Source organism: Anser anser (genome assembly GCF_964211835.1).
Source record: "Anser anser genome assembly, contig: HAP1_SCAFFOLD_368, whole genome shotgun sequence".
In the NCBI taxonomy this organism is placed as follows: domain Eukaryota; kingdom Metazoa; phylum Chordata; class Aves; order Anseriformes; family Anatidae; genus Anser; species Anser anser.
In genome coordinates this window covers 38,134-50,524 of record NW_028153769.1, presented here as the reverse complement: position 1 = coordinate 50,524, position 12,391 = coordinate 38,134, and the positions used below count along the sequence as shown (strand labels likewise).

At 37.5% G+C, this 12,391-nt stretch overlaps 1 protein-coding gene across 1 annotated transcript; it reads left to right on the top strand.

The window, feature by feature from the left end:
- Positions 1 to 12,227, top strand: LOC310891512 (adhesion G-protein coupled receptor V1-like). The gene is made up of 8 exons (XM_083853787.1): positions 1 to 229; positions 973 to 1,787; positions 3,213 to 3,422; positions 7,661 to 7,791; positions 8,050 to 8,149; positions 9,143 to 9,322; positions 10,881 to 11,044; positions 11,608 to 12,227. The coding sequence occupies exons 2-8, from the start codon at positions 1,379 to 1,381 to the stop codon at positions 11,647 to 11,649; spliced, it is 1,236 nt and encodes a 411-aa protein (XP_083709913.1). The 5' UTR covers positions 1 to 229; positions 973 to 1,378; the 3' UTR covers positions 11,650 to 12,227.
- Positions 12,228 to 12,391: the final 164 nt, after the last annotated feature.

Sequence of the window (12,391 nt, the reverse complement as noted above, 5' to 3'; positions counted from 1 at the left end):
ACAAATTGTCTAGCTGCATTACTTCTTTTTCTTTTCTTCTCTTTGAGATTGTCCGTGTAGAATTAACTCAGGCCTCCAATGGTGGTGCTATTGGGTTAGATGGCGTGGCAAGTATTATAATACCTGCCAATGATAATCCTTATGGCACAGTTTTCTTTCATCAATCCTTATATCGAGTTCAGGAGCCACTAGAAAGAAATTTGCTGGCAAACATAACAGTCAGGCGAAGGTTTGTATAATGTTTGCTTTATTTGTAATTACTATTTATTCTTCACTTTTGTTTTCACTATAATGTCAAATTTCATGCTCCTCTCATAAAAATATGTGCATCAATTCTTTGATCTGCCATCTCAATGTATTTTCATTTCAAACACATTGTTTTTGAAGTAGATGTCTGTGTATTACATAAATTACTTAAACGTAGTATACATTGAAATGCACAATGTAAACTCAGCGTACACAGTGTACTATTCATTTTGTCCGTTTAATCATCAAATCATTTAAACCTGCATGGTAGCCTGTTCCTGTGATTTGAACAGGAGGACAAAATGGCCAGCCCTTACAGGATGAAAATAAGAGAAGGAAAACAGGTTTTATGCATGTGATCCTAGAGGAAGGATGATAAGTCTGGGTGTCACCGGCTTTTTCTTCCTTGCAAGTAAGGAGAGCTGCCAAGTCCTGAAGAAGACTAAGTTAACTCCTAGAACCAAATGTTTACAAATATGCATTCTTAACAGACTACTACCTAAGCTATAAATAATCAAACTTGCTATCCACAAAAAAATAAGATAACTCAGTTATTCTGGTACTAGTTTCAAAGGGAATGCATTTTGATGTGTTATTTGGAATTTTTCAGCAATTCAGAAAGGGTCAGTTGATTTTGTTCACTTCTATTATTAACCCAGAAACATGTAGAATATTAGACATCCTTTGTCAACTAACAGAACTTTATTTTATTATAATGTCTTTTAGTGAGGGAAGATTTGGTCAGCTGCAGATTTTCTACAGCACTTCTGAGACTGACGTTGTAGCTCTTGCTGTGGAGCAAGGTCAGGATATCCTGGCCTACTACGAGCCTCCTGTACAAGGAATTCCTGACAAACCATCCAAGACCAGAGTGAATGTGTCAGCAGCAAGTGACCCTGTGTATTCCTGTGCAGCTCAGTGCCTAAAAGAACAAGCATGTTCAGCCTTTACATTTTCCAGTGCCTCAGGGATTCCTCTCTGCCTTTGGCTGACGTCAGATATCAGCCCATTAACTAACAACACTTCAGGGTTCCGGACCTACAAGAAAAACGTTACCAGTGCATTCGCCCTCTTCAGCACACAAGCCATCGCTGGCAGTGATTATGAACCTGTTACAAGACAGTGGGCCATAATGCAGGAAGGGGAAGAGTCTGCAAATCTAACAGTTACCATACTGCCTGACAGCCTGCCAGAACTGGATGAGAGATTCACTATAACCCTTTTGAAAGCAGAACTGATGAACGTCTCAGCCAGCTCAAAAAACCAACCAACCATAGGACAGCCAAATACCTCCACAGTTATCATAATGATGAATGGAGACGCATTTGGAGTGTTTAAGATCTACAGTGTAAGTCCCAATGCAACAGAGAAAGGTCTGTATGTTGAAGTAGAGGAACGTCCTCAGACCAACGTGCAGCTAATGATACACAGAACAGAAGGCAGCCTGGGACAAGTGACAGTGGAATGGCGTGTCATTGGTGGGACTGCTACTCCAAACTTGGATTTTATAGGTGTCGGTGAGACTCTGGTGTTTGCTGAAGGTGAGACAAGCTCTCGTTTTGGCTTCTGTTTTGTAAAACTAAGAAAAAGAAAAAAGAACGTGACAAGTACACAATACTGTGGATGTTTTGACAACTGATATCTTCTTCTTAGGCTAAATTTTCCTGAATGCTAAGGATACACGTGCAAAAGAGTATGGTTGTTCATTAGCATGTAGCATTATCTTGCAGAACACACACAGTGGTAGCAAAGCACAATGAAATATCTAAGCACAATAAATACCTAAGGGTTTTTATTAAAGAAATATTGCAGTATAAATATTGCACTCTAAAGATTTCCTTTACCACATAAGTAAGGATTAATAAAGTCGAAGATAGTTGTTACAGCAAGGATAATGGAAATGAGAATCAGGCCTAAGTGGTCTTTTGTTAGCCCTCGGTCACTACAGTACTAATTTTTCATGACATCTCTTTAAATTCTGAGATCATATTGTAACATAACAAAACATATTTAAACGTAACATAACAGAACATATTTAAAAGAATTGCAAACAGGACAAACAAGTCCCTCTCAGACATTACTTAAGTACCATGCAGCATGCTGTATTTTATGCTGTATTTTATTTTTTCAAAGTCTGAGTTAATCGAACTGATATTTTGAAAGCAATTTCCAGGTGCGTAGTAAAGATTCTAGTGTGCTAGCTTGATAAATCATCTGAATAGTAAGGCATGGCTGCTGGCAATGATTGTGAGGCTGACATGTAATTACATTACCAGTTACAAGTTTAGTAAAAACTGATTTTGAAGTATTTTGAAAGACAATCTAGCAGGAAATACATATGTATTCTGTAAATTGATATTCTAATGATCATAAAACACAGCTGGGTTATGCACACGCACTGAACAACAGGATTGTGTTGTAAATTTTAATGGATATATAGCGACTAGAGATTAACGGTGTTTGCTGCTTACATTATTATTCTTTGATAGTCCCAAAGGCAAGGAACTAACAAAATGTCATCCCATTTCAATGCATTCCCTGGCTCAGTAAATGTACTCATATTGAATGTACACCCTTGTGTAAATGGTTCATCGGAGAGCTTAGCACCTGGCAATTTATTTTTTTTTCAAGAATGATATTCCCCTTTTCTAAGTTAAATTTTAAAGTCATAGAATTTGTAATGAAAATAAAGAATTCTAGGCACTCCGAAATAATTCCTATATAATTAATTTCTACATAGTATATTTAATGATGTGATCGTTTTATTGGCTTAATGTGACTGATCAATAGTAATTAGATAAAATTTCATAATGACATTCACTGACTTCCAGAAAGGTAAATAAGTTTGTTTCATGCAATTTTAATATATTTTATGTATTTAATTATTTTCAAAATGAGATGATTGAGTCTTTTTACAAGGTGGTTTCCAAGTGGACACACGGTTGTATACGTTCTTCTCCTTGTAGGTGAAACAAAGAAGATGGTCACGCTGCCCATTATAGATGATCCAGAGCCAGAGGATGATGAAAGTATTGAAATCAGCCTGGTCCATACTGAAGGAGGGAGTCGAATTTTGCCCAGTTTTGACACTGTCACAGTGATTATTCTGGCAAGTGACAATGTGGCAGGAATTATAAGCTTCCATACAGCCTCAAGATCTGTTATTGGTTGTGAAGGTGTGTTCTTTGTGTTGACCACGCTCAAATTTTAATGCCAGTTTCCATCTTTGTGCTTTCAGTTGATAATGACTCACAATGATTGTGTTTCACTGTTCAGAGAACACCAGCAAGAAGTGAATATCCACATACCTGACATGTACTTTGAACTCTTGCAAGCATTCATAGAATCACAGAATGCTTAAGGTTGGAAGGGGCCTCTGGAGGTCATCTGGTCCTTTCCCCCTCAAGCAGGGCCACCTAGAGCAGGTTGCTCAGGACCATGTCCAGGCTTTTGAGTATCTCCAAGGAGGGAGACCCCACAATCTCTCTGGGCAACCTGTGCCAGTGCTCCCACACAGCACAAAAGTGCTGTCTGATATTCAGAGGGAACCTCTTGTGCTCCAGTTTGTGCCCGCTGCCTCTTGTCCTGTCCCTGGGCACCACTGACACGAGCCTGGCTCTGTCCTGTTCCACCCTCCCTTCAGGTATTGAAGGACACTGATGAGATCCCCCTGAGCCTCCCCTTCTCCAGGCTGAGCAGTCTCAGCTCTCACAGCCTCTCTTCCCTTCCCTTGATCACCTCGGTGTCCCTCTGTTGGAGTCTTCCCAGTACGTTTAGGTCTGTCTTGCACTGGGGAGCCCAGAGCTGGACCCAGTGCTCCAGGTGCAGCCTCACCAGTGCAGAGTAGAGGGGAAGGATAGCTCTCTCAGCCTGCTAGGGATACTTGGCCTAATTCAGCCCAGAATGCCATCAGCCTTCTTAGTAACAAGGCATGTTGCTGGCTCCTGCCCAGTGCAGTGTCCAGCAGGACCCCAAGCCCTTTCTGTCAAGCTGCTCTCCATCAGGGTGCACGCCCTGGTGCCTGGGGCTGCTCCCCGCCAGGGGCAGGACTCTGCCCTTCTCTTTGTTGGCCTGCACGAGGCTCCTGCCAGCCCACTTCATGACTGCCAACATACACACACCTAATAGTCATAAGCAAATCAGATCTATCAGCGACTTACAAAGAATTTAAAATATTCTAGAAAACATTCCTGCAGAAACACTAGGGTAACATCTTCCCTTTGTCTGTCCCATGAACCTGATGTTTTTTTATGGCAGATGATTTGGGAAGTAGCAATTATAAGAGAAAGCAAACATTTGAGAAAGAACAATAATAATTTGGTATGTACTAAACATTTCTACTATTGTTTTAAAGAATACACGGCATGTTTCATCTACAGTTTGATGCAGTTTTGCATAGGATGATAATAGTACTGGTGGTGATTGCTTTAGGTGGCCTTTGATGGAATCTCAGTGTATTGCAGTATCACGTTTCTCTGATGTTTGAACTGATGGGCAGGGAAAGTTCACAAAACAGGAACTTGTCCCCTAATGTGTGCACTACATTTTCTGTTTGAAGAAAAATGGCTTTCTCAACCAAAGGTTTTTTGTTTTGTTTTCCCAACATGAAAGGGCATCATAACCTTTGGTTTTTTATCTAGGTATGGTTTGTGTTAATTCTGTGCCAAGCCAGATGTGATATGATTAGCTAAGAAGAGCTGTTAATGAGCACAAGGAATTAATACAAACTGTCTCAGTCCCAAAGTCCCTGAATACTTTCAACTGGTTAAATGTTATTCATAGCATGCTACCAAATGCTGGCTGCTTGAAACTGAAGTACTTGGCTATAGTTCTATTATTATATATAGTTATTATTATATTATTTTTCCAGGTTGTGAAAAGAAATAGTTCATTGCCTTCCAGCCAGAAACAAAACAAGTGAACTAAGTGTCTTTGATTAAAAAAAAAAGAGAGAGAAAAAGGGAGAAATAGAGAAAGAGCAAAAGAGCTAAGGCATTTAGATTATTTTAGTTTGTCAAAATATTTTTTTCATTCGAAAGCAAAATTTACCAGACATAAATCCAAATATCATTACTTTTACAGTTATTGTGTTATTGAAAATTTTCTGTTAAGTGAATACATTTTGTTTTCACAATGTGCATGTTATTTTTTACCTTATTGAGGATAAGTGTAGTATTTTTTTATTGGACAGGGGTCTGCGACAGTTGTGTAACTGTATTACAAGAAAATGCACTGCAGTAGCTTAAAGTAATGAGGAAGAGGAGAGCGGCTGATGCTCCCTTCTTCACAGCGATAAATACCCACCTCTTTGTTTCTCTATGTAAGAGATGCATCACTTATTAAGTCACAATGTAGAAATGTAAAAGTATGGATAAGGATTAAATATTAAAAAAAATATTGAATTTAGCCTAATAACACTTTCAATCTTCAGAAATCAATTAGTGTTCATATTAGCATTTCTTCTGGATAGGAATACCAAAAAAATCTTGGTAAAGCTGGTAGGAAACATGGATCAGTAAATAACTACTTGGAATCTGTAATAATGACTTCAAGTTTCTTCTCAGTGTTTGGATTATAGTGGAACAGCTTTCTATATCATAAAGCATTTTTCCCAGTCTTCAATGAAAATTCATTATAACTTATAGAGATATATTGAAATAAGCTTTGCCTTATTTGTGTGTGTGTGTGTTTTCCCAATGGTACTAAACCATTGAAACCACTTTTCTTTTAAATCTTTATTTCTTTGTAATGGATATGCAAAATTCTCAAATAGAACATAGTGGATTGCAGTGCAGTGTTAAACACTGTAATGATTTAGCCTCAGAGGAACCTGTAAATTGGGAGTCTACCATCCAGATATTTGACTGTAGAAGTGGAATCCTTGTGATATCAATAAATTTTGAATTCCTTAATTTTCTTAGAAGCAACATGGACCAACTTAAGCCAAAGATGTCGACATCAATGTCGACATCAATGTTGACATCTCTGAGACTTAACTGAAGTTTGAAATGTTGGGGCTGAATAGCACATTTATGTATTTGAAAATGGGTGTATACAGTTTTTGTATTACTTCTTTACAATATTAAATTTTATTTAAGTATATTAAGGGCTCTTGAAGTTAAGAATTCCTTTCTCTTTCATTGGTAGCCAATATACATGCATATCTCTGACTCTTCCTTACAAAAAATAAATGTAACTAGAAAATTTTCAGATTTTTCTTGCCAGTTTTAGCTGTACAATGCTGTACAATTCTGTAAGGTAATACAGTAGAATAGCAAGACAGCATCCTAAGTTGCTGCTCTCTAAATTGCATAATCAAAGGGACTAGTTGGGCAGCATAATGTTATTATAACATTATCTTATGTTTTGTTAATTCTTCAATAAGCAAAAGAAATCTCATGTATTGTTTTCAAAAATCTCAGAATTGTAGATTTCTGCATATTTCATGTCTCTGAAAGCCAATGCAGGACAAAATGTGCTGTTGAACTTAAATTCTGTGGACCTGAAAAATGCATATGAAATATGAATGCCATGTACCTACCTATTATAAATAACCATCTGTCCTCTATTGTGAATGTTTTGCAAAATATTGCCTACTGATCTATTCCATGTTGATATAACATGCTAATTTCACATGTCCACATTTAAAATATTTAATGGAAATTTTGTGAAAAACTTGTGAATATAAAACAATTTCCACATTTTACAAAGCCTACTAAGAGGTCTACTCTTTTTAATTAAAGTGCCTTTGGGGTTAAATGTTATAAATGTGCAAAATACCATAGTATTTGCTTCCTTTATATGCACATTGTCCAGCAATACTGATTACCTCTGAGATTATAAGAAATTATTAACATTTTCTGAATGTTTTGTTTTCTAACAGTGACCATATTTGTAAGTTCGAACTCACATAAATGGAACTTACAGATAATTATAAGCATTTTTTTCTGCATGCATTGAATAAAGTCACAAGACAGTGCAAATGTTCAGATAATGTGTATTCTTTCCAGGGAACTGTTGTAGAAAACTACTATTATTGTTGGTACATACAGTAGTTACTGTTTTGTACAGTTTACAGACTTGTATTGCTCTAATGTTTGCGCATGTTTTCATGAACATTCCCTTTCTAAGTTATTCATCTATACCAAGTTCCCTCATATGTTCATAATTATTTCCAAGTGTGAACTAAAAACAGAAAAAAAAAAACTAGAAGAGTTTTAAGTTTAGGTTTTTCTTTTCAGCATTAAAAGTGAATGTGGTATATAACTACTGTGAAATTCAAACTGACAAAAATAGCAATATCTTTCAGGAAAAATACTTTAACTGTGTGATGCATGTTTTTGACCTCTCATTTTTATAACCAACATGTAGAAGAGGAGACCCTGAAACACTGCATCTTGTCCTTTATTCCTAGGAGAACAATTACAATTCCACATCGTAAGAACTCCTCCAGGACTGGGAAATGTTACTGTTGAGTGGAAGATAGTAGGACATAATGTAAAACAAAATTTTGCAAACTATTCTGGAATACTTTTTTTTCCTGAGGTAAGTCCATAAACAGTGATGTTGGCTACAGGAAAATAGTGTGATTAGAACTGATCTGAGAAAAAGTGTGCCTTTTCAACAGTCCTTCTTTCTTGGTTTGATTATTTAATTTCTCACTTTTTGACTTACAAACTGGAGGGAGCTTACAATTCTTGATACTTAACTCTTCTTAAAGAAATTGTTCAAAATACTTGTCATTATGATATCACTTGTGTTTTATAAAATAATGGCTAATCAATTTACCCTTAAAACAAATAGGGGACGTTGAATACAACATTGTATGTTGATCTGCTGGATGACCATATTCCTGAAGAAAAAGAAGAATACCAAGTCATCCTATACAACATCAAAACAGAAGGTAATGCAGAACTATAGCCAGCTACATCTTAAAAATACCATTTAATAATATAATATTTTTAATTTTATTATTTCATTTTGGAGGTATAGGACTGAGCAAACTGCAGCTGGTGCAAAGTACGCAAAGTTCATTAACATTTTATTGAAATAGGCTTGGTCCTTATGTATGTATATAGAAATCCCACCGTGTCTCCACAAATACACTTAAATGGTTTTCAATCCTGATTTAACTCTGCCTATTTAATTCAATGGTTGTTTCTTCCCTTAATCTTAATGCAAACTGAGTTTACTAATATGTCATGGATAGAGTTGCCATGAAACATGCAGATATTTTTATCTTTTTAAACAATCTTGTCAAGCTGCAGACTTACTGATCTGTCCCTGAATTCAAGGTGGTCAGAATATTTTATTCTTGCCATTAAAATTATAGTGAGAAAAGAAGCCTTAAACTGCATCCGTTCTGAAATACCTTTTTTCAAACTGAAATTAATGTCCAAACACCAAACTAACTTGACATGGATTGTGTTGCTGCGAGGTGCCTTATCAACTTCCGAGAGTCACTGTGGCCCAACGGGATGAGCAAAATTATTCATCAAAGCAATAGTTGGAAAACATATCAGTTTATTGATGTAATGATTGTGAAGTGGAATATAGTTTTAAGCTTTTGGAGGTACTTCCTGGGAAAATGGTTTATTTCCTTTTAAAATATAGGGAAGTTGATATTTGGCACTGGCCTGTTAAGTTTTCTTATTTTTTAATACATTTTTGTGACTTTGTACTTGGTATGCATAAAATTTCTGTTTCTATTTGTTATAGAATGTAAGTATATATATGTGTGTAGGTCCCACACCATCCACATACTTCAGTGAGCTTTGGTTTCGTGGTATTTGCATGGCTACTGAACGTTATTTAAATGTAATATTAACAATAATGTAAGACAAAAATATTAGTTGCATAACACTTCATTCACTGCAGTCCACTGATTCTCTTGCAGGAGTTTCTTCTACAGGTGCTGCTGTTTTGGATAGTCAAGGATATGAAGCTGTTCTAACAGTAGAAGCTAGTGATGAACCACATGGAATTTTGAATTTTGCTTCCACATCCAGGGTGGTTTTAATCCCAGAAGAAAACAAAACAATTCAGCTTTTTATTAACAGAGAATTTGGATCTCTAGGTCTGTATAACAACTCCAAGAGAAAGGAAGTTTTGTTTTGCTTATCATTAGGCAAATAAAAGCCATGATAATGAAAGTTTGGAAAAATCTTTGTTACAGTTGGTATTTTTTTCAGAACTTCTAAGCTTCTTTCTGCAGACTTGGAAACTAAATATTACTTATTACTAGAGTCATAATCCTCATTAATACAGCAAGGGATCTGAAAGCTGTAACAATCAGGTGGCTATTAAGGTTACCATATTTTTGTCTAATGAGTCTGTCTCAAAGCATTAGTCTCTTCAGAAAAAATAAAAAACATGAGAAAAGTGACATGTACACACATCCCACATATTTTTTCTCTGAATTTCAGGAAGTCAGCACCTTAGGAATGTCACATGGAAAAAGTTGTGTCCAGACCATTGAATTCAATTTATGTCTCCTCTGACAATTTCTGATTCCTCTTTGAATCAATTTATCCATTAACATCCTTTAAACTATATAGTATTCAATTCTACAATACAATAGTGTGCTTCATGAAAAAAAAAAATGAATCTTGTGTTTGTTGCCTGAAAATAGCAACTTATGTTGTGAGAAAACATGTATAATAATTTCCTATTTGCCTTTTTGGACTATATTTACACCTCGGTGATAATCTGGCTGTTTCTTTTGCCATACTTGTTTTGAAATGAAGTAACATTTACAGTGCTTTTCAAGATCTGGAGACACCAGAGAGTTTTAGAGACATTTTAATGACACTATTTTTCCATTTATTTTTTAATACCAGTCCATACTCTAGTGTACTCTTTGAACACTATTCAGTAAACTAATGTTTTAAGATAATTGTTCATAGTAAGTGCAAGATCTCTCACTGAATTAAAATAAGCATCGTTACTTATTTATTAATTAGGACTCTTTTATCTCTTACATTTTATTTCATATAGAGCAGCTTTTAATTTCATCTATCATTTTATTTCAGGTTCATACTCCTTATGTTTGCCACTTGACTTACCCTACCAGATTAGCGAGAGGTGGCTTTATTCTCAAAACTATAATGTATAACTTTTCTGCTTGGTAATATTTATCCATGTGTCCCCTAATTTTGTTCTCTATTGAAGTTTGTCAATCTACCCAGGAAAGTATCTAGATTTATTAATCTGTGTTTCCCAGCACTGTCTTTAGAGCCTTTCTTAGATATCTGTCATTCCCAAAAAGTGTCCTTGTTGCAAAAACTCATATTAATGGTACATGAGATGTCCCAGTTAGTCTTTCAGCAATTTCATATTTATGGTCCACAGAACTTCAAATTTCTGGATGCATTTGGACCCAATGATTTTTGAGTCCTATGCAGACAGACAAGTCAGCAAAGGTCAAATTGAAGGCATATTGATAACGGTAACAAAGGTACACTAGCTCCAATGTACTTTGGATAACTCTTTTAATCCTTCTGTTTTGCAGTTAGTCTTTTTATTTTGTGGATGAGAATTTGATCTCTTGTCTTTATCCATTCCAGTGAACATTATATAAGAACTGAAAAACAATTTTTTTTTTCTTTTTTTTTTTCTCCTCACAAATTAAACAGGTACTATCAATGTTACTTATGCCACAGTTACAGGATTGCTCACTGTAAGTAATCAGACAGAAGAGACTGTGGCTGAACCAGGAGCTGATTATGTACCTGCTTCTGGCTCACTGATTTTAGAAGAAGGAGAAACATCAGTTGCCATAAATATTACTATTCTAGAGGTAACCTCTAAACCCTTTAATTCTGTACTTTTCTGTATGATTTCAAAAGGGTAATATTTTGGGAACTAAAGCTTGCAGCCATTATTTGAAGCCCTGTGTTATATTTCACTATCATTTAGAAAGATGGTTTCAATCTTAATATTAAAATCACAAGGGATCAAATAGTCACAGAAAGCAGCTCTACCTCTGTCTAAAGGTAATAAAGTTGTCTCATTAAAACTTTACCAACTATCTAGTAGTATTTAGAACAGTGTGCTTCATGGCTGGCTACAGGCTCATACTTTTTCATTGCTGGAGATACATGCCTCTAAAATCGGTCAGTAATTTATTTGCAAGAATAGTTTAGCGTCACCACAGGATCTTTTTCATGATATATAATGTCTTACTTAATTCTTCCACGATAATCAGTTTCAGACCCAATAAAATTATTTCAGGAAAACAGAAAAATGAATTCTAGTGTCACAGTAATATTAGAGACTTGTTGTGTGATCCTTTTTGGTGACTTCTGTGGAAGTTTCTTAAAGGACAATGAGAAGAGGATGTACTGTATTTGTGTTTTGCAGGATGATATACTTCCCTATGTGTGGGGTCAGGCCGACAAATAGGGCCCTCCGTTCCCCTGAGGAGGGAGTCGCCTACAACAATCACCCTTCTTTCTTTCTTGGTGGAGGCAGTCCTGAGGCGTGGAGTCAACTTCCTCACCTCAGGCATCCTCCCGGGTAGGCTTCCTACCTCATCCTCACCCACCAGTCTCTCCAGCTCCAGGGCCTCAAACCTATTGTTCAAGGGCACCTGGGAAGGCGGCGCCGGAAGGGGAGGGCATCTCCTGCGAGGTCGAGCAGGGACCTGTCTCCATTCCTCCTCAACTCGCAGGTCCCCTCCCTCTGCCCGATGGCAACAGGGCAGGGGGTCCACCCCCCTTTGGGGCGTCTCACCCTGGTCCCTCTCCCTCCGGTCCTGCAGGGAGTCGCTCCACCAGTCTATCTCCCGCTCGCACTCCCTGATATCCCTCAGCCTCTGCACCTCCTCCTTAAGCTCCGCCACCATGCGGACCAGGTCGTCCACCTGCTCGCACCTCACGCAAGCAGTCTCCCTGCCTCCCGCCGATGGCAGCAAGAGGCTCAGACACTCCCCGCATCCGGAGACCTGAACTGCCGCATGTTTGGGCGGGCAGTCGGTCTGGGTGTGCACTGACTTCCTAGAGAAAGCACCGTGCCTGGTGGAGACCATTGTAGCCCAGCTGACGGGAGAGTGCCGTTAGAGGAATTGTCCCTAAGGGCGGGTGTGAGCGCTCCGCCCTGCCTGCCCGCCAACTGCCTCGCTAACTGCCGCGTCACTCCCCCCGCG

What these genes read in the sequence shown, in the direction of transcription:
- LOC310891512 (XM_083853787.1), top strand. Translation starts at nt 1,379, where the DNA reads ATGCAGGAAGGGGAAGAGTCTGCAAATCTAACAGTTACCATACTGCCT. An exon ending in GAATACTTTTTTTTCCTGAG is followed by an intron (nt 7,792 to 8,049) that starts GTAAGTCCATAA and finishes TAAAACAAATAG; the next exon opens with GGGACGTTGAATACAACATT. An exon ending in TAAATATTACTATTCTAGAG is followed by an intron (nt 11,045 to 11,607) that starts GTAACCTCTAAA and finishes TGTGTTTTGCAG; the next exon opens with GATGATATACTTCCCTATGT.